General features: G+C 54.3%; 2 protein-coding genes across 8 annotated transcripts; one reads left to right on the plus strand and one right to left on the minus strand.

Moving 5' to 3' along the window:
- Positions 1-2,467: 2,467 nt before the first annotated feature.
- On the plus strand, positions 2,468-5,536 carry VGF (VGF nerve growth factor inducible). 3 transcript variants are annotated; one of them, XM_008018473.3, is made up of 3 exons: positions 2,468-2,681; positions 3,015-3,063; positions 3,186-5,104. In XM_008018473.3, the coding sequence occupies exon 3, from the start codon at positions 3,206-3,208 to the stop codon at positions 5,051-5,053; it is 1,848 nt and encodes a 615-aa protein (XP_008016664.2). In that variant the 5' UTR covers positions 2,468-2,681; positions 3,015-3,063; positions 3,186-3,205; the 3' UTR covers positions 5,054-5,104. The 3 variants fall into 3 exon arrangements, with proteins under 3 accessions (XP_008016664.2, XP_072868826.1, XP_008016663.2); XM_073012725.1 differs by having other exon boundaries at positions 2,468-2,576; XM_008018472.3 differs by lacking the exon at positions 3,015-3,063 and having other exon boundaries at positions 2,469-2,681; positions 3,186-5,536.
- A 1,227-nt stretch (positions 5,537-6,763) lies between these two features.
- AP1S1 (adaptor related protein complex 1 subunit sigma 1) lies at positions 6,764-13,547 on the minus strand. 5 transcript variants are annotated; one of them, XM_008018475.3, is made up of 5 exons: positions 13,443-13,547; positions 11,226-11,404; positions 10,525-10,633; positions 8,817-8,954; positions 6,764-7,521 (listed from the first exon to the last, which is right to left on the minus strand). In XM_008018475.3, exons 1-5 carry the CDS (start codon positions 13,443-13,445, stop codon positions 7,474-7,476), a joined length of 477 nt encoding a protein of 158 aa, XP_008016666.2. In that variant the 5' UTR covers positions 13,446-13,547; the 3' UTR covers positions 6,764-7,473. The 5 variants fall into 5 exon arrangements, with proteins under 5 accessions (XP_008016666.2, XP_037846380.1, XP_037846379.1 ...); XM_037990452.2 differs by lacking the exon at positions 13,443-13,547 and adding an exon at positions 13,361-13,429; XM_037990451.2 differs by lacking the exon at positions 13,443-13,547 and adding an exon at positions 13,308-13,407.
- Positions 13,548-22,581: the final 9,034 nt, after the last annotated feature.

Below are 22,581 nucleotides of genomic sequence, written 5' to 3' on the forward strand. Positions count from 1 at the left end.
TGTGCTCAAAGACTCCAAACTGCACGGGCATACAGGCATGCAGAATAGATAGGAACCCCCCAACACACACACACATGCACACACACCTGGAAGCAAACACAATCACAGCCACACAGACCGGAATAGAACATCACGTAGTTAAATTGCAAACACTACCATGCCCATCCACTCTTGATCTGATTAAATGCACAATTGCTTCCCCCCATTCCCTTTATTTTTCTCCCCGCTCCCAGCCATGTATCTCATTCATCTCCATACACACATAAACACACATGCACAAGCCATGTACATGTACACGCAGGTGTGTGTGCACACACAAGCCTACAGGCAAATAGTTTCTCTAGGTGCCTGTCTCCTCTCCTCTTGCAACTTGGTCTCTAATCCCCATCAGCTACTCAGTCAGCCCCCTTGGCTGGCTCCCTCCCCTCTCCCTTCTCTCTTGGATGGCTTCCCCTCCCCCTCTCCAGATGTCTGAGCCATCTCTCTCTGATTCATCCTCCTCAGGAAGGTAACGTGACCCCCTCCCCATCCCACTGCTCTCTGTATCCAGGCTGGGAAGATGAAGGGGAGATGGGGGGCAGGGAGAGGAAGGAGGGGAGGCCATGGCTAGTTGTGTGTGGGGATGGGAGGCATTGCCTCGGGGTCTCCTATCCCCTCTTTTCCCTCCTTTCTTTGGAATTTCCACTGTCACCTTGGTTCTCAGTTTTTTTTTTTTTTTTTTTCTCCTTTAGCTTGCTCTTTCTACCTGTTCCAGATCCCTTCATTCCTTCCTCCTCCCCTGCCATCTCTTCTCTCTTTTCTCCCTCTCCACTCCTCCCCATTTCTTTCCCCGCAGAGCTGATGGGCTTTCTTCTGGGAAAGTCGAGCCACTGATGGAAGCGAGAAGCCACTGCTGGTTATAGAGAGAAAGCACGTGAGTGTGTGTGTAGGGAGGGGGAGGTTAGAAGGAGGGTCAGTGCCAGGAAGAGGTGAGGAGGGGGGCGAGGACCATTTCTGAAAGAGTCTCTAAGCCCCTGACAGACAGCCCTGACCTCGGTTTCCAGAGTCTCAGGGTGCGGGTGCCCTGCGTGTGCCCACGAGCACCCCTGTGTCCGCAGTTCGTGTGTGTCTGGCGTGTGTCATTGTCATTCCCCCCTTCCCTGCCCACGCCCCCGCACCGCTCTCTGCCAGCACCGCAGCCCCCTCCAGGCTTCCTCCCTCCCTCCCCTTCATTCCTGCAGTGGCTGCCCCCCTTGCCACCCTCTCCTCTCCCCTGCCCCCTCCCCATTTCCGTCCTCCCCCCCACCCCCGCCCACGGCTGGTCTCCCTTCACCGGACCCAGCTCGCTGATGGATTCTCTTTGCGCAAATCTGTGCGTCATCGCCCCCCACCCCCGGAACCTCTAGCTGTCCAAGCCCCCAGCCCCAACCTCTCTGGCAGGAGATACGGTCGAAGGGGCTGGTGGCAGAGAGGGGCTATCTCTGACGTTGCAGGCCCCCCTCCCATCGCGTTCAAACCTTCCCTTTAAGCGGTGGAGAGAGCTGGAGTTGAGTCACCCCCCCACCTGCGCAACCCCCTCCCCACCTGGTCTGGTCTCGCCCTCCAAACGTCCTTGGGGGAGGGGAGCGGCAGGAGGGAAAGCGACGGGGGAGGGTGGGAAGAGATGGGCTAAGGAGGCACAGCGGGGGGCCTTGACACAAGCGGCAGTCAGGGGACAGAAGGACAGACACACCTTTTTCTCCAGACACAGCACGGGTCGTGAAACAGACACGACCCAGAGGCACACACATGCTCATTCTTTCCCCCTTCTCTTCCGACTCGGACCCTTCCCGATGGGATTACCAAAACCGCAAGATCCACCCATCTGACCCTGCCAGGGGGCTGCCACCCGCACCGCTGATCCACGGACAGCGCCTGCAGGCGCGCAGATCTGTCCCTCCGCGCTCAGGTTCATGCCGTCCTTGGGCGCGTGGTCTTGGGGTAGGGAACCCGGCCCCCTCCTCGGCTCTTGAATCTTTATCCTTCCCCTCCCCAGTATTGATCTCCCACTGGTGCCCAGTCAGACGCTGGGGCTGCCCTTTTTCTATTCCACTCAGCAACGCGGGCTCCATCCAGCAGCTCCAAGTTGCTCTGCAACCCACCCTCCCGCCTTCCAGCGCCTCTGCATCCACCCTTCCATTCATTCTCCCATTCATTCATTCATCCTTTTCTCTTCGTCCCTCCTTCATTCATTCATAGCCCCCCGCCCTGCCCGCTTCAGCATTTCATTCATTCATTCATTCATTCATTTCCCGGAGCTCCGCTAGCGCACACCCCTTCAGCCGAAGGCCCCAGCGCGCAGGCGCAGGCCGGGAGAGGCAGGCACCCTCCAATCATAGGGCGTCCTCCCTCCTCCGGGCGCCCGCCCGCTTCCCCATGAATGAACATTGACGTCAATGGGGCGGGGCGCGCCCACGTGACCCCGCGCGCTCCCCTTTATAAGGCGGTGGAGGCGCGGGCGCTGTCCAGCGTGCTGAAGCCGGAGCGAACGAGCCGCCCGAAGCCGCGCCGACCCAGCTGAGCCCAGCCCACGGGACGCCAGACCTCGACCGTCGCTCGTATCCCGGCCACCGCTCCGAGCCGAGGCGGACGCGTCCCGATCTTCCCCTGTCCCCACCCCGCCCCGACCCTCCTCTCCACCTCTCGCGTCGTGACACCAGCTGGTAAATACTCCGCTGTCCGTCCCTCAAACCCTCGGCAGCCGTGGGCGTGAGGGAGGGTTCTCTCTCCTCTCGATGCGGGTGTTGCAAACACAGCAGGGAGCCCCCTGGTAAGGGTCCCCGGTAAACGGGGGAGTCGCAGCTTTTTCTCTCGCTGCTGAAGTCGCCCACGCACCATCCGGGGAGTCCTACAGGGAGGGAGCAGAGATTTTTTTCCCCCATATTGCTGCTGCTTAGTACGTGGGCGATGGCAGTGAGATGGCTCAGGGAAGGGGGCGAGGAGGCCCTGGGTAAGCGAGGGCTTCGGTGGTTATTTTCCCATTTACACGGCTCCAGAGATCGGCACAACATCTTCCTCCTTTGCTCCTAAACGTTCCTCTTCTGGGTAAGGTTTGGGGGATCAGGGAAGCCCCGGGTTTCCTGCTGAAAGGTGGGGGAAGGGAACGTAGACCTAGAGAGGGGAATTCTTACAGAAATCCTCTTTTTTTGGTCCCTTCTATTTTTCAGTCTCCGGCAGCCCCTTGGTCATGAAAGCCCTCAGATTGTCGGCTTCGGCCCTCTTCTGCCTTCTGCTGATCAAGGGGTTAGGGGCAGCACCCCCGGGTCGCCCTGAGGCACAGCCTCCTCCCCTCAGCTCTGAGCATAAAGAGCCGGTAGCCGGGGACGCAGTGCCCGGGCCAAAGGATGGCAGCGCCCCAGAGGTCCGAGCCGCTCGGAATTCCGAGCCGCAGGACGAGGGAGAGCTTTTCCAGGGCGTGGATCCCCGGGCGCTGGCCGCGGTGCTGCTGCAGGCACTCGACCGCCCCGCCTCGCCCCCCGCACCAAGCGGCTCCCAGCAGGGGCCGGCGGAAGAAGCAGCTGAAGCTCTGCTGACTGAGACCGTGCGCAGCCAGACCCACAGCCTCCCGGTGCCGGAGAGCCCGGAGCCCGCGGCTCCGCCTCGCCCTCAGACTCCGGAGAATGGGCCCGAGGCGAGCGATCCCTCCGAGGAGCTCGAGGCGCTAGCGTCCCTGCTCCAGGAACTGCGAGATTTCAGTCCAAGTAGCGCCAAGCGCCAGCAGGAGACGGCGGCAGCAGAGACGGAAACCCGCACGCACACGCTGACCCGAGTGAATCTGGAGAGCCCGGGGCCAGAGCGCGTGTGGCGCGCTTCCTGGGGAGAGTTCCAGGCGCGTGTCCCGGAGCGCGCGCCCCTGCCGCCCCCGGCCCCCTCGCAATTTCAGGCGCGTATGCCTGAGAGCGGGCCCCTTCCCGAAACCCACAAGTTCGGGGAAGGAGTGTCCTCCCCCAAAACACACCTAGGCGAGGCACTGGCACCCTTGTCCAAGGCGTACCAAGGCCTGGCCGCCCCGTTCCCCAAGGCGCGCCGGCCGGAGAGCGCACTCCTTGGCGGCTCCGAGGCGGGCGAGCGCCTTCTCCAGCAAGGGCTGGCGCAGGTGGAGGCCGGGCGGCGGCAGGCGGAGGCCACGCGGCAGGCCGCGGCGCAGGAAGAGCGGCTGGCCGACCTCGCCTCGGACCTGCTGCTCCAGTATTTGCTGCAGGGCGGGGCTCGGCAGCGCGGCCTCGGGGGTCGGGGGCTGCAGGAGGCGGCAGAGGAGCGAGAGAGCGCAAGGGAGGAGGAGGAGGCGGAGCAGGAGAGACGCGGCGGGGAGGAGAGGGTGGGGGAAGAGGATGAGGAGGCGGCGGAGGCGGAGGCAGAGGCGGAGGAGGCGGAGAGGGCGCGGCAGAACGCGCTCCTGTTCGCGGAGGAGGAGGACGGGGAAGCCGGCGCCGAGGACAAGCGCTCCCAGGAGGAGACGCCGGGCCACCGGCGGAAGGAGGCCGAGGGGGCAGAGGAGGGCGGGGAGGAGGACGACGACGAGGAGATGGACCCGCAGACGATCGACAGCCTCATTGAGCTGTCCACCAAACTCCACCTGCCAGCGGACGACGTGGTCAGCATCATCGAGGAGGTGGAGGAGAAGCGGAAGCGGAAGAAGAACGCCCCTCCAGAGCCCGTGCCGCCCCCCCGTGCCGCCCCCGCCCCCACCCACGTCCGCTCCCCGCAGCCCCCGCCCCCGGCCCCCGCCCCCGCTAGAGACGAGCTACCGGACTGGAACGAGGTGCTCCCGCCCTGGGATCGAGAGGAGGACGAGGTGTACCCGCCAGGGCCGTACCACCCTTTCCCCAACTACATCCGGCCGCGGACACTGCAGCCGCCCTCGGCCTTGCGCCGCCGCCACTACCACCACGCCTTGCCGCCTTCGCGCCACTATCCCGGCCGGGAGGCCCAGGCGCGGCGCGCACAGGAGGAGGCGGAGGCTGAGGAGCGTCGGCTGCAGGAGCAGGAAGAGCTGGAGAATTACATCGAGCACGTGCTGCTCCGGCGCCCGTGACCGCCCCCCCCGGCCCCGCCCCCGCGCGCCCCCGCCGCGCGCGCCGCCGCCCCCCTCCGTGTCGCCCGCTCCCCCTCGGTGTTTGCATGCGACCCGGCCCCGCCCCTCGGCCCCGCCCCCGTCCCCAGGCTGCGCCGGGACCTGCCAGACCCCCTTCCCGGGTCCAGAGCCCGAACTCCCAGAGCTCACCCGCGGGTGACCCGGGGCCAGCCCAGGACGGCGGGTGGTTTGTGCGAGTTCCCTCCCCACGCGGGGCCCCAGCCCCATCAAGTCCCTCTGGGGACGTCCCCGTCCGAAACCGGAAAAAGCAGTTCCAGTTAATTGTGTGAAGTGTGTCTGTCTCCAGCCCTTCGGGCCTCCCACGAGCCCCTCCAACCTCTCCAAATCGCTGTGAATCGACCCCTTCTTTCCTTTCTCTGTTGTAAATACCCCTCACGGAGGAAATAGTTTTGCTAAGAAATAAAAGTGACTATTTTATTAGGACTTTGTTCTCGGTTATTCACCCGTCCCCTTGGGCCTGTGTGGTCCTTCCCAAGGGGCGGTGAGGGAAGCGCCAGCTACAGTCCCCATGTCCTCCTGCTTCCTGACCTCAAACTAAGGCGAGGGGTAAGTGGAGAAAGTCTGAAACTGTTTTTAGAGGAGGATATGGCTTGCACCCATTAAAAAACCCGAAATTCCACTTCCAGCTTGGGGGATGGTGGGAAAGTCATCGTTCCCCAGGGCTTGACAGAGGGAGGCCCAGCGGTATGCAATAAAAGAGCCAATTGTCTGCGATGAGTCCAGCCACCTCTGATTCAAAAGAAACAGGCGACCCGCAGAAGGTGCCACAGCTCTGGGCGCCACTCGGCTCCTTCTTCCCAAGATCCTGGGGCCACACGAGTAATGCCAGAGTTTCCTGTTTTCACCCACCCACCTCCCTCCACTGCTCCCTAAATTCCTGGTCCTAGGTACTTTGCAAGAAATGCCGGGAGGAGGGGGTGGCAGCCACAGAGACACCCTGGCTAAAGCTACTTCTTAACTTTTTTTTTTTTTTTTTTTTTTGAGACAGGATCTCACTCTGTCGCCCAGGCTGGAATGCAGTGTTGCAATCACAGCTCACTGCAACCTCACCTTCCTGGGCTCAGGTGATCCTCCTACTTCAGCCTCCTGAGTAGCTGAGACTACAGGTGTGCACCATCATGCCCAGCTAATTTTTGCATTTTTTTGTAGGGATGGGGTTGTGCCATGTTGCTCAGCTGGTCTGGAACTCCTGGGTTCAAGCGACCTGCCCACCTTGGCCTCCCATCTTAAGCCTTTTCTAATCACAGGTACTTGTGAACTGATTCAAATAAAACTAAACTGGGCAAATGAAATCGCCCATAACAGATCCGCATCCTGAGGAGTTGTTCCTCCTTCCATAAAGGCAGCTCAGGGAGTTGGGGGCAGCCTGTTTGGAGACTCATTGGGCATAAAAGTCCGTTTAAGGTAGGGTAGCCAGATAAAATACAGGAAATGGAAATTTGAAATTCCAGATAGACAACGGATGAAGTTTTAGAGTTCAATGTGTCCCAAACATTGCTGGGACACATGTATCCCCAAAATGATTTGTGTATCTGAAATTCTCATTTAACTGCGTGCTCTCCCTTTCTTCCCAAGGCTGGCAGGATCCCCTTGGCCTCCCGATGATGCCAGCAGCCCTGCCTTCCTTCATAGAGCCCGAGGCCAGCAAAGTCCAGAAATGCTTTTCCTTTTATTTCAGAAGAAAGGAAATAAAGGCAGACACTTCCCCCTCCGCACCCCTCCCAGCTCCTGCCTCACCCAGAACTGGAGTGAAAGAGGGACAGGGCCAGGACCAGGGTCTCATAAAGCTCGCCCTTCCCCCAACCCTTCCTTCCCTCAAAGTGGCAAGGTTAGAAAAAAATGAACTATGTTGTTCCTCCCTGGCACTGGATAGAAGCCCCACTGCAGCCAAGGAGAAAGAGGGGGGTCAGGCTCCCCTCCCAGGCAGAGAAGCCACCCTGGCTGGCTAGGGGGAGGGTGGAGGTAGGTTACGGGGCAGAGAGGAAGAGAAGTGCCCTGAAAACCTTTTCCCTTTAACCTGACATATTTATATATTTACAGTTATTAGGGAGGGAAGGACGTCTGGGGTGACATCAGTTCTGCAAAGGCAGGGAATAAAAGCCAAATAGCACCCCCATCTGGGTCACATTTTCCTGCCTCCTAGCTCCTAAAACCTTTGGTGGGTAAAGGGGAAAGTGGAGGTAGGGGGTGGAGGGAGGGAATGTTTGAAGGGCCTGAGCCCACAGCTCACTCTGAAAGAAGGTGAGGCAGCAGAGGAGGGGCAGCCGAGTCCCACCAAGAATAGGGCCCTGGGCAGAGGAGAAGCAGCCGTTCCCGCCATGCTGCCAGGACCCCATCGCCATGCCCCAGCCCAGCGGGGGCTATGCCAGACCCATCTCCTCCAGCACGCTCCGCGGCGACTCATCCTCCTAAGGCAGAGACAGACAGAGGGTGACGCAGAGACACCAGGAGAGGCCAACAGGGTGGGCAAGACAGCAGTCACGAGGAAGAGTCAGACGGGGGAGGCACAGACACGGGGGAGGGGGAGAGAAGCCAATGTGAGCCCAAGGCTGGACCAGCGAGCCCTTCAGGGGGCGCCCACCAGCCTCCCAGGGCCAGCCCCAGAGCCAGCCAACGGTGGCAGGTGGGGTCCAGGTTGAGTCCGCCACCACCCAGAGAGCCCAAAGCTGGGAGCTTGGTGAGTAGGGGCCCCGCCTTGACACCTGGGAGTAAAGGGAGTGAAGCTGGGACAAGGAGGTGGGGGATCTTTCTGGGGCCCTGGGGGGTACAGATGGCTGGGTCCTGTTTTTCAGAGTCGGGTGAGGCAGTGGGAGGTGAGTGCCAGGTCCCTGAGGGAAGGTGAACCAGGCAGCAGGGAGATGCGTCATTAGGGTCTGAGCACAACACTGGTGACACGGTGGGTGTGTGTGCCAGGCCATGTGTGTGTGTGCCAGGGTGTGTATATGCGAGTGTGTGGGAAGGTGAAGCTCAACCAGTGAGGTGGCAAGTTCAGCTCTGCCCTCTCTCCCACTGCAGAGATGAGCCCCCCCTCGCCCCCCATCTCTCCCCCTCCTCAGAGCCAGCTCAGGCCGGGCTCGCTCATCACTGCAGATTCCGGTGACTCATCTCCCTGCACCAGGGCTCGGTGATGGCACAGCAGAGAGGGGGCAGGCAGTAATGGGGTGAGAGCGGGGGCGCTGGGGAGCAGGGAGAACCAACATCCAGGTGCCCTCTGCCCCAGCCCCCAAATCCCCATAGCCTTTTCCTCCTGAGATGCAGAGGCTTTGGAGTATGTGTGTGTTGAAAAAAAAAAAGAGGGGTGGGGGAAGAAACCAGGGAAGAAAAGAATGACCTACCAGGGGCCCCTTCTCCAATTCTCCAAGCAACCCTTAACTCCAAAGCAAACCCTTAACCCCTTGGCGTTAAGCCTTGCTCAGAGAATTGGACAAAGGAGACTGGGTGGCCATGAGACATCTGGGGGCTTGGGGGAAGGACAGAGCTTGGAATGAGGGGTGCACAGGTGGGCTATCTGCCACCCTACCTCCCACCCCATGGGGTCAGGGCTTGAGGGTAAGCTGGAGAGCCGGGCGTAGTGGGGGTCAGATACCACAGGGAGGGGGGGCCCTTGGTGACGATGGGCAGGACAGGCAGGGCGTCCAGGGGAGGGAAGGCCCTATCCACCACTGTGAGCTTCCTCCTCCTCCTCACTGTCCCTGGCCCATACCTCCTGCAGTAGGTCAGCCTGCTCGATGGCTTTCAGCACACTCTTCTTGGAGGTGTCCTGGACATCCCCCCCCATCAAAAACTCATCCAGGATGAAGTAGGCCTTCTCAAAGTTGAAGATGATGTCCAGCTCACACACCTGGGAGGGCGGGGAGAGGCTCAGTTGAGCATGGAGGGTCAACTGGAGCCACTTCCTTTTCTAGACAATGCCTCCCACCTTGGGTTCTGTCCTCAACCCCCAAGCCTTAGTAGTTGGTTCAGCTTTTTCACTTTTTTTGTTTTGTTTCGTTATTTTGTTACAGACAGGGTCTCTTGTTCTGTTTTCTAGGCTGGAGTGCAGTGGCATGATCATAGCTCACTGCAGCCTCGAATTCCTGGGCTCAAGTGATCCTCCTGCCTCAGCTTCCTGAGTAGCTGGGACTACAGGTGCACGCTATCATGCCCAGCTAATTTTTAAAATATTTTGTAAAGACAAGGTCTTGCCATGTTGGCCAGGCTGGTCTCGAACTTCTGGCCTCAAGTGACCCACCTGCCTCGGCTTCCCAAAGTGCTGGGATCACAGGCATGAGCCACCGCACCTTGCCTTGGATCAGTTTTTTCCCTCTTCCTCTTGCCTCTTTCCTCCTGATCATGAAACATTAGTTGCTTTATCTACCCTTGCCTGTGGTTCCCCTTGCCTTCCCCACAAAATCTGTGACGTTGTTCCCACCAAAGGTTGCGGTAGCCCATGGGGCAGGGAAGGAGAGAATTCTGGACCATGGGGTGGAAGACTTGAGTTCCAAGCAGGGCTCTGCCACTAACCATCTAGCTAAACATGTCCTTAAACATCTCTAAGTCTCAGTTTTCTGGCCTCAAAAATGGAGATACCAACACCTACTGCTAGGATGGGATAAGGAGCAAACAAGAGGACGCAAAAGCATTTTATAAATTGTTAAGTGGGACACAAATTATGGAGTTATTACTACACCCCATCTAAGATCTGAGCTGTCCCTCAGATAAGTTAATTCAGAATCTCTGATAGTAGAACCTGGACATTGCTATTCAAAAAAATTCTCCAGAAAATTCCAATGCAAATCCAAGATCAGGAACCAGTGATAAAAATCTGAATATGGGGCCAGGTACAGTGGCTCACGCCTGTAATCCCAGACTTCGGGAGGCTGAGGTGGGAGGATCACTTGAGCCCCAGAGACCAGCCTGGGCAACATAGCGAGACCCCATCTCTAAAAAAAAAAAATACAAAAATTAGCTGGGCATAGTGGTGTGCACTTGCAGTCCCAGCTCCTCAGGGTACTGAGGCAGGAGGATGGCTTGAGCCCAGAGGTTAAGGCTTCAGTGAGCTATGATTGTGCCACTGCACTCCAGCCATAGGAGGCATTCCTCCAGGTGACAGGGTGAGGCTCTGTCTCTAAAAAAATAAAAATTTAAACTAAACAAAAAATCTGAACTTGGTCTCTGTGTGAAAAGTCCGAGCTAAGCACTAAGTGGAGATTAACTGCCTGATCCTGCCCCCACTCTCCCCACTCAGGGACGATTATGGGACATGGTTAATAGGCTTAAAGCTTAAAAAGGGAAATTAATTACTGTTCTTACTGCTCCAACTTCACCTCTCCCCTGAGACTTCCAGAGCAGAGACTGGAGGTGCCTCAAAGTTTGGTAGATTACCAAAGGGGATTGCTGGGAATGGAAACTTGTGGGCAGAGGAGACTTACACTGCCAAAGTATTTGTCTAAGAGCTCCACGTATCGGTGGATCAGCTCCAGTGTGATGAGCTCATTGTCTTGGCCCTCGATGGCGCAGCAGAAGTAGAGGCTGGCATATCTGCGGGGGGGAATGCATGAGACATGCTACAAGCTTGCTTCAGGACCCAGGCATTCCGGGCTCAAACCTCCCACCAGCCTGGGGGTGGTCTGTGCCCTGGCTGGCCACAGGTGGGGTGGCCCCAGGGCATGTAAAGAGTAACTCTCTTGCCTCTTTGCTCTGTCTTAAAAACATGCACAGAATGCACGCTTTTTCCTTCCTGCCCTCTGACCTCCTAAGTCTGACTCAGCAAAAACCTGAGCCAAGTAATTTACCTGCTCCGAGGAGAAGGAACTGGAAAGGGTGTGTGCGCGTGTGTGTTAGGAAAAGTAGGGCAGGACCTTTGACTGCAAGGGACATGTGCGGTGGGACAAGATAGGGCCCAAAGGGACACGTGAGTGAGGCAGGTGTTGCGTGTGAGCACAACCAAGTGGTAAACAAGAACTTATTTAAGAGTTTGGGGGGCAAAAAAAAGGAAGCTGACATTCATCACTGTCCTCCAGAGGTCCTCAGCTCCCAGGTCTCCCTGACCTAAGGGACGACCATTTCTCAGCCATTTTAACCCACTGCCCAACTCGAATCTAGGCAGGTCTGAAAGTAGGTGGGGAGTCACCTCTTATAGACAACTTTGAGGTCCCTCCACTCCAGGAAGCTGCACATCTTGGGCTTGCGAGCCAGGACAACCTGCATAAGCTCCCGCACCATCTTCTTCCGTTCCTTGTCCGAAGTGGCCAGGTACCATTTTTGCAGCCGCAGTTTTCCCTGCCGGCTGAATAGCAGCATGAACCGCATCTGCGGGGGATGGGAGGGCAGAACCAAGGGTAAACACACATTCCCCAAACTCATCCCCGGTAATTCTTCATCCAGCCCCTTGCTCTCAACACTGGGTGTTTCCACCAGCAGGGGGAAGTCAGAGCTTCTGAGTCCATCATTTGGGTTCAAATCCTGGCTCTACTAGTTATGCAGGGCCTTGGGCCAATTACTACTGTAAGTCTCTGGGCCTCAGTTTCCTTATCTATAAAATGGACATCGTACCTGCCTTGCACAGTTGTTGAGACTAAATGAGTTGATATATGCAAGTCCCTAGCACAGGCAGGCAGTATAACATGTTAGCTATTATTATTATTATTATTGAGACAGAATCTCTCTCTGTCCTCTCTCTCTGTCACCCAGGCTGGAGTGCAGTGGCACGATCACTGCTCAGTGCAATCTCCGCCTTCTGGGTTCCAGCGATTCTCCTGCCTCAGCCTCCTGAGTAGCTGGGATTACAGTCATGTGCCACCACACCCAGCTAATTTTTGTATTTTTAGTAGAGACGGGGTTTCACCACGTTGGCCAGGCCCTGGTCTCCAACTCCCGACCTGAGGTGATCCGTCCACCTCGGCCTCCCAAAGTGCTGGCATTACAGGTGTGAGCCACTGCGCCCGGCTGTTAGTTACTATTATTATTACCATGATTCCCTGACCTCTTGCTTACTGGTTCTGCTTTCTAAAGGTAAGTAAAATGCCTAGCAGAGCGACAAGAAACCAGTAACCAATGCCAAAGAAATGCCTGTTCTCTTCCACCCTCTCTCTATCCACCACCGTGCTGAAATCTGGTATTTTGTCCCTGGAGAAGCTACCTCAATTTTCCACCCCATCATAACCATAAGATCTTAATGATCTCCCAAACACACCACCCTCCAGTGCCAGGGGTATCCTCCTCTGCAGTATGTATTTCCAACACCACACAGCGTATGGAGATGCCCAAATTCCACCTTCCTCTCTGTGGGCACCCAGATGTCTTTGACATTTCTCTTTAACTGTTCTCCCTTTTAGGGTGCCTCCTGCTAAGCACCCACTCCTCCCCAGACACCAGGTGACCAATCTCCCTCAGGGCCCCGCCACCCAGGGGGTTCCCCTAAAGAATGTCTGCAGAACAGACAGCAAGCTGGGTCAAGTGGGATGGAAGACAGAACCCTCACTGCCCAGTGCACCCCAGCTTCCCAGTTCCAGGGGGTCTGGGCCACATCCTGGAGTCTTCTCCTTCCCCCAGAAGCTCTCCTATTCATGGACATGCCCAGGGTTGGAATCCCTGGGTGTGTGGCACTGTATAGCTTAGTAGGTGAAAAATCAGAATTCAGAACTGATTTTTTTGGTGGAGGGGAAAAGAGGGGCACCGGGGAGCCTCGTGCGGCGCTCAGATAGCGGGGTGAGGAGCGAGCAGGAAGACGAGAGGCCTGGGTTCCGGAAAGAGAGTGGGATTGGGGGCAGAGAGCCCTGGAGCCCGGGATCCCAAAGCCTGGGTCCCTCGGAGCAAAACCACGAGTCCACCTCGCTTCCTTACCTGGGCCCAGCCTCTAGGCAAGCACTGCCACGAACCCAAAAGGGCGCTCCCTTTTCCGACCCGGAAACTCCCCTCCCACACCTCTCTCCCCACCGGGGTCCCCGCTCCCGCCTGTGCCGCCCGGGAAGGGGTTCTCGGTGACCCCCACTCCCTCCCTCCGCAAAGAGACCCCCACAACCCTCTGCTTTAGGCTGCTTCCCTGCGGCGGGGATCGAGGGACCCCCGGGAGCCAAGACCCGAGCGCCCCTCCCGGCTCGGGACTGCCCAGCCGCCCCTTCGTCAGCCCACGCTCTCCCTGCAAATGCACCCCCTCCCCGCCCCTCTCCCGAATGCCACCTCCCACTCTTCCTCCCGAGCCCGGCTCGCCCACCAGCTGAGGCAAGGGAGGCCTCTGAGGACCAGAGGGAAGACAGAGCGGCTCACCCCGAGGGCGGCCCCCGAGGACCCCCGCAGGTGCAGCCCACGCCCCTCGCTTCCCCCTCCCCTCCCTCTTCGCACAGCCTACCATCCTGCAGCCTCCGGCTCGGCGCGTCCCACTTCGGCCACCGTAGGCGCCAGTCCCACTCCCTTTCTTATCCTTTCTCCGGCTTCCCTCCCTCTCGGCCGAAGCCCCGCCCCGTCCCGCCCAGGTTCTGACTCCCGACGCGCCACACACTGCGCAGGCGCCGACGCCGCGGGGAGCGCGGGCGGGGCTGGAGGCGGAGAAGCGGAAACCATGGCAACCAGGTCCTTGACTGCAGCTTCTAGGAGCCCGGTCGTCATGGTAACGCGGCTGTCCTGTGGGCTGGTTGGAGGATGGGGGAGGAGGACAATGAGGTCCTCGTGCTTTGAAGCCTTGTGGGGCAAAAAGGCGGGAAAAGGGGTGAGAGGTGAATGGGACGATCATTGGAGTTCGAGGCAGCAGGCAGGACCCCTGGAAGGGGCGTGAGCTGTGAAGAGGGAGCAGGGTGGGAATTAAGTGTAGGGGAGGAGGAATGACCTGGAAAACAGGAGACAAACGGTCATGAAAAAAGTATAGAACTCAAGCTAAATACCTACTGAGAGCGTGATAGATACACCCCTCTGTTTTTTTTCTTTTTAGAGACAGGGTCTGGTCGCGTCACCCAGGCTGGAGTGCAGTGGTGAGATCGTGATTCTCTGCGGCCTTGAACTCCTGGCCTCAAGCGAGCCTCCCGCCTCAGCCTCCTGAGTAGCTGGGACTACAGACGCACACCATCATGCCCAGCTAATTTTTAATTTTTTTTTTTTTGTAGAGACAGGGGTCTTACTATGTTGCCCAAGCTGGTCTCGAACTCCTGGGTTCAAGAGACCCTCCCGCCTTGGTTTCTCAAAGTGCTGGGATTACAGGCGTGAGCCACCGCACCTGACTTCTGATCTTAAAGTAAGAGAAATGTGTAGAAAATGAATAAAAGAGAAAAGGAGAGGCTGCTATAAAAGGCATGTAAGGAGAAGGAGGAGGAACGTGAACTGAGGCAAAAGGGGAAGAAATAAAGAGCGTCTGAAAAGGTTAACTTGGGTCAAAACTCAAAAAGGGACAGATGTAACCCAAATCTCAGTGTGAAGATGTGGTGGATGTACGTTGTAATATGGGCTTTTAAACTGAATGTGTGTGTGTGTCTACGTGTTACTGGAAAAAGGGGTCCTGATCCAGACCCCAAGAGAGGATTCTTGGATCTCATGCAGAAGAAATTCAAAGCAAGCCGCAGAGTGCTATGGGAAGAGAGAGTTTATTGAAAGCTGTCCCCTTACGGAGTAGGGCGTCCTCAGAAAGCAAACAGAGGAACACACTGTCTTAATTTTTCCTTTTCTTTCTTTCTTTCTTTCTTTTTTTTTCTTTTTCTTTTTTTGAGACAGGGTCTTACTCTGTTGCCCAGTCTGGAGTGTAGTAGCCTGATTATAGTTCACTACAGCTTCCACCTCCTGGGCTCCAGCGATCCTCCCACCTCAGTCTCCCAAGTAGCTAGGACTACAGGCGTGCCACCCCAACACCCAGCTAATTTTTGTATGTTTTGTAGAGACAGGGTTTTGTCATGCTACCCAAGCTGGTCTGGAACTCCTGGGCTCAGGCTATCCAACCTCCTCGGCTTCCCAAAGTGTTGGAATTACGGGCATGAGCCACCGCCCCTGACCTTTAAGTTTTTGTTTTTGTTTTTGTTTTTGTTTTTGAGACAGAGTCTTGCTCTGTTGCCCAGGCTGGAGTGCAGTAGTGCGATCTCAGCTCACCGCAAGCTCCACCTCCCGGGTTTAGCCATTCTCCTGCCTCAGCCTCCGGAGTAGCTGGGACTACAGGTGACCGCCACCACAGCCGGCTAATTTTTTTGTATTTTTAGTAGAGATGGGGTTTCACCCTGTTAGCCAGGATGGTCTCAGTCTCCTGACCTCGTGAACCGCCCGCCTCGGCCTCCCAAAGTGCTGGGATTACAGGCGTGAGCCACCGCGCCCCGCCAAGTTTTTCTTATATAGGGGTCTTGTTTTTGTAGAGACTAAACTAAGCCGAGTCAATGTGCAGATGGGCCAATGGCATGACAAAATGTATTGTTCTGTTGATTTAACTATCCTTGACATTCTAGTAGGTAAGTACATCAAAGCAAAACTATAATTATCTTTCTTCCCTTTTTTTTTTTTTTTTTTGGAGACAGAGTCTTGATCTGTCGCCCAGGCTGGAGTGCAGTGGTGTGATGTCAGCTCACTGCAACCTCCACCTCCTGGGTTAAAGCCATTCTTGTGTCTCAGCCTCCCTAGTAGCTGGATTATAGTTACATCCTTCCATTTCAGCCTCCCAAGTAGCTGTGACTGCAGGCATGAACCAGTGCATCCAGTTAATTACAAAAATATTTTGTTGTAGAGATGGGGTCTCACTACTGGGATTATAGGCATGTGCTACCACGTCCAGCTAATTTTTGTATTTTTAGCAGAGAGGGGGGTTTCGCTATGTTGGCCAGGCTGGTCTCGAACTCCTGGCCTCAAGCAATCCTCCTGCCTTAGCCTCCACCCCCAGCCAGAACTATAATTATCTTAAAAGCATATATTGTTATGGGTATTGGGGCATCTGGATTTTCTGTAGTTGGAGGAGTCTGTCCTTGCAGGTATCTTTAAACTATTTCCCCAACTGTAAACAGCTATGGGTTGTGACTGACAAGGAATGTCCCTTGTTAGTTTCAAGATGGAGCTGAACTTAAAATGGTTTTAGACTGGCTCTCTGAGGCCCCTGCTTCCCTAGCACAAGTGATAAAGCATAGAGGTCTGGATAGAAGGATAAGAGAAAATCTTAAATTTTGTCATGCAGAAAAGTTAATGATAGATCATTGTTGGCAACTAATGTGCTGTTATTTTTGAGTAGCATGTGATGCAGTTGTTGGTAAGGGCTCACTTCCTGTCTCCACTTTATTTATTTATTTATTTTATGTATTTATTTTTTTGAGATGGAGTCTCGCTCTGTTGTCCAGGCTGGAGTGCAGTGGCACAATCTTGGCTCACTGCAACCTCCACCTCCCGGGTTCAAGTGATTCTTCTGACTCAGCCTCCTGACTCAGTCTTCTGTCTCAAAAAAAAAAAAAAAAAAGAAGACAACAGTACCTATCTTGCAAGGTGGTTCTGGTTCTGAGGATTAGAGGTATTTATAGAAAGTATCTGTAAACACTTCATAATGGTACCTATCATTTCCTCTTCCCAGCCTCTTCTTTTTTTTTTTTTTTTTGTTGTTGCTGTTGTTGAGACAGAGTCTTGTTCTTGTTGCCGAAGCTGGAGTGCAGTGGCACAGTCTCGGCTCACTGCAGCCTCCACATCCCCGGATCAAGCAATTCTCCTTCCTCAGCCTCCCAAGTAGCTGGGACTACAGATACCTGCCACCACACCTCGCTAAGTTTTATATTTTTAGTAGAGATGGGGGTTTCATCATGTTGGCCACGCTGGTCTCGAACTCCTGACCTCAAGTGATCCACCTGCCTTGGCCTCCCAAAAGTTCTGGGATTACAGCTGTGAGCCACCGTGCCCGGCTCCAACTTCTTTCTTCTTTTACTTTTTCTTCTTCCTTTTGCTTTTGTTTCCTTTTCTCCTCTCTCTCCACCTTAGCTGCCAGGCTTGGTGGCTCATGCCTGTAATCCCAGCACTTTGGGAGGCTGAGGTGGGCGGATCACCTGAGGTCAGGAGTTGGAGACTAGCCTGGCCAACATGGTGAAACCCCGTCTCTACTAAATACAAAAATTAACCAGGCATGGTGGTGGGCACCTGTAATCCCAGCTACCCAGGAGGCTGAGGCAGGATAATCGCGGGAACCCAGGAGGCAGAGGCTGCAGTGAGCAGAGATCGCACCACTGCACTCCAGCCTCGGCTACAGAGCAAGACTATGCCTCAAAAAAAAAAAAAAAAAAAAAAAAAAAAAATTCTGGGCACAGTGACTCACGCCTGTAATTCCCAGCACTTTGGGAGTCTGAGGCGGGCGGATCACCTGAGGTCAGGAGTTCGAGACCAGCCTCAACATGGAGAAAACCCGTCTCTACTAAAAATACAAAATTAGCCAGGCATGGTGGTACCTGCCAGTAATCCCAGCTACTCAGGAGGCTGAGGCAGGAGAATTGCTTAAACCTGGGAGGTGGAGGTTGCGATGAGCCGAGATTGCACCACTGCACTCCAGCCTGGGCAACAAGAGCAGAAAACTCCATCTCAAAAAGAAAGAAAGAAAGAAAAAGAAATAAAGCAGAGGGCCAGGCAGCAGCTTGCAGAAGTTTGGAAGCTCTAGAGATGTCAACTCCTACACTTCTTGGAAAGCCGACACTCTTTAAAATTCCTTGCCTCAATGTGATATGCGTAACTGCAGGAAAGATAGGCTTTGTGAGAGAATTGTTAGAAATGTGGGTTTTGCAGCCAGGCACAGTGGCTCACGCCTATAATCCTAGCACTTCAGGAGACTGAGGCGGGAGGATTGCAGGAGCCCAAGAGTTCAAGACCAGCTTGGGCAACCTGGCAAAACCCTGTCTCTACAAAAGATACAAAAATTACTTGGGCATGGTGGCACACATCTGTGGTCCCAGGAGGTTGAGGTGGGAGGATTGCTTGAGTCTGGCAGGTGGAGGTTGCAGTGAGCCGATATCTCACCACTGCACTCCAACCTGGATGACAGAGAAAGAACCTGTCTCAAAAAATGAAATAAGTTACAAATGAAAAAGAAATATGGGTTTTGCTTGTAGGGAGTCATAGAATTCAAGTGGTTGAAACTAAAGTCTTGCCCTGTCTCCCAGGCTGGAGTGCAGTGGTGCGATCTTGGCTCACTGCAACCTCTGCCTCACAGGTTCAAGTGATTCTCCTGCCTCAGCCTCCTGAGTAGCTGGGACCATAGGCATGCATCACCACACCTGGCTAATTTTATCGTATTTTTAGTAAAGACAGGGTTTCACCATATTGGCCAGGCTAGTCTCGAACTCCTGACCTCAAGTGATCCACCTGTTTCAGCCTCCCAAAGTGCTGGGATTATAGGCATGAGCCACCACACCCAACTGGGATTTCTTCATTGTTAGTGAATGATGAATGTGGAGAATCTATGAATTAGTGGATCCGATACAGTTTGTGCATGGAGCTGAATTGAGATTTGATGCAGTTGGCAGTTGAGAGTCATTATGGCTGTGTGAACTAGTGAATAACTTGGTGAAAACAGTGTTAAGAAAGTTAATCTTGGCCAGGCACATGGTGGCTCATGCTCGTAAGCCCAGCACTTTGGGACGCTGAGGTGGCAGGATTGCTTGAGCTCAGGATTTGAGACCAGCCTGGGCAACATAGACCCTATTTCTAGAAAAAAATAAACAAAATTAGCCAGGCGTGGTGGCACATGCCTGTGGTCCCAGCTACTTAGGAGGCTGAGGTGGGAGGATCGCTTGAACCCAGGAGGTAGAGGCTGCAGTGAGTCATGATTTTTCCACTGCAGTCCAGCCTGGGTGACAGAGCAGGACCTTGTCTCAGAATAAAAAAAAATTAATCTTACAGTCATATGTGGGAGAATTTGAGAGGACAACTGGAAAGCTGAAAGATTGTCTGAGAGTTTTGGGAATCCTGGCTCCAGGATGAAATGGGAGGGACAAATTAGAGAGATCCCTCAAAGGAGCTGGTGATCTGAAGTTGATCGTCATCTAGGTAGAGAGGAAGGGAGAAGAATCTTGGAGGGTTAGTGGTGCCACTTGTATAAAAGGAAACGTGGAAGAGGTGAGATTCTTATTCTTACTCTTATTCTTCTCCTTCCTCTTCTTCTGTTTTTGAGATGGAGTCTCGCTTTGTGGCCCAGGCTGGAGTGCAATGGCGCGATCTCAGCTCGCTGCAACTCTGCCTCCTGGGTACAAGCAATTCTCCTGCCTCTGCCTCTCCAGTAGCTGGGATGACAGGCGCACGCCACCACACCTGGCTAATTTTTGTATTTTTAGTAGAGATGGGGTTTCACCATATTGGCCAGGCTGGTTTTGAACTCCTGACCTCAAGTGATCCACCCACCTTGGCCTCCCAAAGTGCTGGGATTACAGGCCTGAGCCACCGCACCTGGTTGAAGAGGTAAGATTTATCTTCATCATTAGGAATGGTGTTTGTACTGTCATCCTATAAACCACACTGACACCTCCCCATGCCTTTACTCATGTGGTTGTAGAGGTAGTTCCTGTGGTGGTTGAGAGGGTGGCCAGATGGCTTCTGAAGCCTCTCATCTTTGTGAGTCTATGATCCATGTTCCTTCCCACCATTTTTTTTTCCCATTTTTTTAAGAGTCAGGGTCTCGCTCTGTTCCCCAGGCTGGAGTGCAGTGGTGTGATCACGATCACTGCAGCCTCAAACTCATGGGCTCAAGTGATCCTCCTGCCCCAGCCTTCCAAGTAGCTGAGACTGTAGGCACGCGCCACCATACCTAGCTATTTTTAAATATTTGTTTGTAGGGCTGGGTGCGGTGGCTCACACCTATAATCCCAGCATTTTGGGAGGCTGAGGTGGGTGGATCACTTGAGGTCAGGAGTTCAAGACCAGCCTGGCCAACATGGTGAAACCCCGTCTCTATTAAAAATACAAAAATTAGCTGGGTGTGGTGGTGCACACTTGTAATCCCAGCTATTTGGGAGGCTGAGGCAGGAGAATTGCTTGAACCCGGGAGGCAGAGGTTACGGTGATCTGAGATCTCAACACTGCACTCCAGCCTGGGCAATAGAGTGAGACTCTGTCTAAAAAAAAAAATTGTTTGTAGACACCAGGTCTCGCTATGTTTCCGAGGCTGGTCTCAAACTCCTGGGCTCAAGTGATCCTCCTGCCTTGGCCTCCCAAAGTGCTGGGATTACAGGCGTAATCCCATACACCACACTCGGCTGGAACACTCTCTGTGGTTGATGTTTGTCATTCTTTCAGCACTCAGGTTCTAACCCTGCTTCTTGGAGTATGGGAATCCCCTGTCTTACGAATCTAGGGAGGAGATAGACCAACCTCCCAGAGTAGCATTTGCAATTTCCAGATATTCACTTTCGCAGCATTGTTTCTGGGCATAGCATGGGCCTGTCAGCTGGACTCTACCCATCTGTGCACCTGCCAAACTTTGCTCCAGGAGAGACTGGGGTGGGCATTAGGAGATGGAGGGTAGTTAAGACCCTGGCAGAAGGACAGAGGATCAAGTTCCTAGGGTGGCAGTAGAGTGGCGCTAATGGCAGTGTCTTGTGTCCACAGGACAGGCAGGGGCACAGGTATGATGTGGGGCATTGTTCCTAGTGCGATAGTGTGAGACCTCCCTCCAGTTTGGTTCTCTGGCTGCCCTGGCGATTTCCTGAATTGCCCAATTTCCTTCTTTTCTTTTCTTTTCTTTTCTTTTCTTCCTTCCCTTCTCCTCCTCCTCCTTTTTTTTTTTTGGAGCCCAGGCTGGAGTGCAATGGCATGATCTTGGCTCACTGCAGCCTCTGCCTCCAGAGTTCAAACAATTCTCCTGCCTCAGCCGCCCGAGTAGCTGGGTTTACAGGTGCCCGCCACCATGCCGGGCTAATTTTTGTATTTTTAGTAAAGATGGGGTTTCACCATGTTGGCCAGGTCGGTCTCAAACTCCAGACCTCAGGTGATCCACCTGCTCGGCCTCCCAAAGTGCTGGGATTACAGGTGTGAGCCACTGCACCCAGCCAGTTTCCATTTTTTAAAAATAAAATGAAATAAAGTAAGTATTCCATTGTCATCTCAAACTTCACTTGCCAAAAACGTGCTGCCACTTCCTTCCCCTGAAATTATCCCCTCTTGGTTTCCCACTGTGGTTGATGTCACTGCCTTTTTCTAGCCTTGTGAGCTGTAAGCCTGGGACATGAGGCGGGTGACACGAAATTGTGGCTTATTCAAGGGCCCTAGGGAAGACTTGCTGGACTAGATTAGGAGAGGGCCTAGAGAGGAGTGGCTGGGTTATCAGAGGAGGGACGAGGGGACAGGCTGAAACCAGCTGGAGATCTGAGACTTCATTCTCAAGTGTCCCTTGCATCTGCCTTGCTATACGTTTTCCTTTGGGATTTTGTTCATGCTATTTTCTGGAATGCCCTGCCATTCCCTCCCTATAGACGCAAACCCATCTGATTTATCCTTTATGGTTTCAAATAGCCCCTCCTCTAATGGGTCTACATTCTAGTCCAGACTATAGTGATCATTTATACAGTGTTCCTTTCAATTATTTTTGTAGTGACTTGCATAGTTTTTCTTCCATTTCTTTTCTTTTTTCTTTTCAAGACAGGGTCTCGCTCTGTTGCCCCGGCTGGAATGTAGTAATGCAATCACAGCTTACTGCAGCCTCGACTTCCCAGGGCTCAAGTGATCCTCTGGCCTCAGCCTCCGGAGTAACTGGGATCACAGACATGCACCACCATGCCTGGCTAAGTTTTTTGATTTTTAGTTGAGACAATGTTTCACCATGTTGTCCAGGCTGATCTCAAACTCCTGGCCTCAAGTGGTCCTCCCACCTTGGCCTCTCAAAATGTTGGGATTACAGGCATGAGCCACTGCACCTGGCCAGCATAGCTTTGTTGCCCAGCTTTTTGATGTCCTTTGTCCTTAGATATCTGCTATTAAGAAGAATAGCTGGCCGGGCGCGGTGGCTCACGCCTGTAATCCCAGCACTTTGGGAGGCCGAGGTGAGTGGATCACGAGGTGAGGAGATAGAGACCTTTCTGGCTAACATGGTGAAACCCCGTCTCTACTAAAAATACAAAAAAAAAAAAAAAAAAAAAAAAAAAAAATTAGCCGGGTGTCATGGCGGGCGCCTGTAGTCCCAGCTACTTGGGAGGCTGAGGCAGGAGAATGGCCTGAACCCAGGAGGCAGAGCTTGCAGTGAGCCAAGATGTCGCCACTGCACTCCAGCCTAGGCGACAGAGCAAGACTCCGTCTCAAAAAAAAAAAAAAAAGAAGAAGAATAGCTGACACTTTCTTTTTAGTGCTTCCCAGTACCCGGTCTAAAGGTCAGCTTTTAAATAAATACTCATTAATTTGAATGGAATTCCAACTTGGCAAGATTTTGGTGGAAGCCACAGCTGCTTTGCTTCAGGGAAGAGCTTTCCACTGGAGCGAAAGCGACCTCTGGTGGCGAGGGGATCAAAGACCCCGTTCAGCAAGCGAGTGTTCAGGCTGGCCAGGCGGCTGGTGGCAATGTAGAAGCTGCTGCTGCACGTGAG

Source organism: Chlorocebus sabaeus, chromosome 28, assembly GCF_047675955.1.
Source record: "Chlorocebus sabaeus isolate Y175 chromosome 28, mChlSab1.0.hap1, whole genome shotgun sequence".
Taxonomy (NCBI): domain Eukaryota; kingdom Metazoa; phylum Chordata; class Mammalia; order Primates; family Cercopithecidae; genus Chlorocebus; species Chlorocebus sabaeus.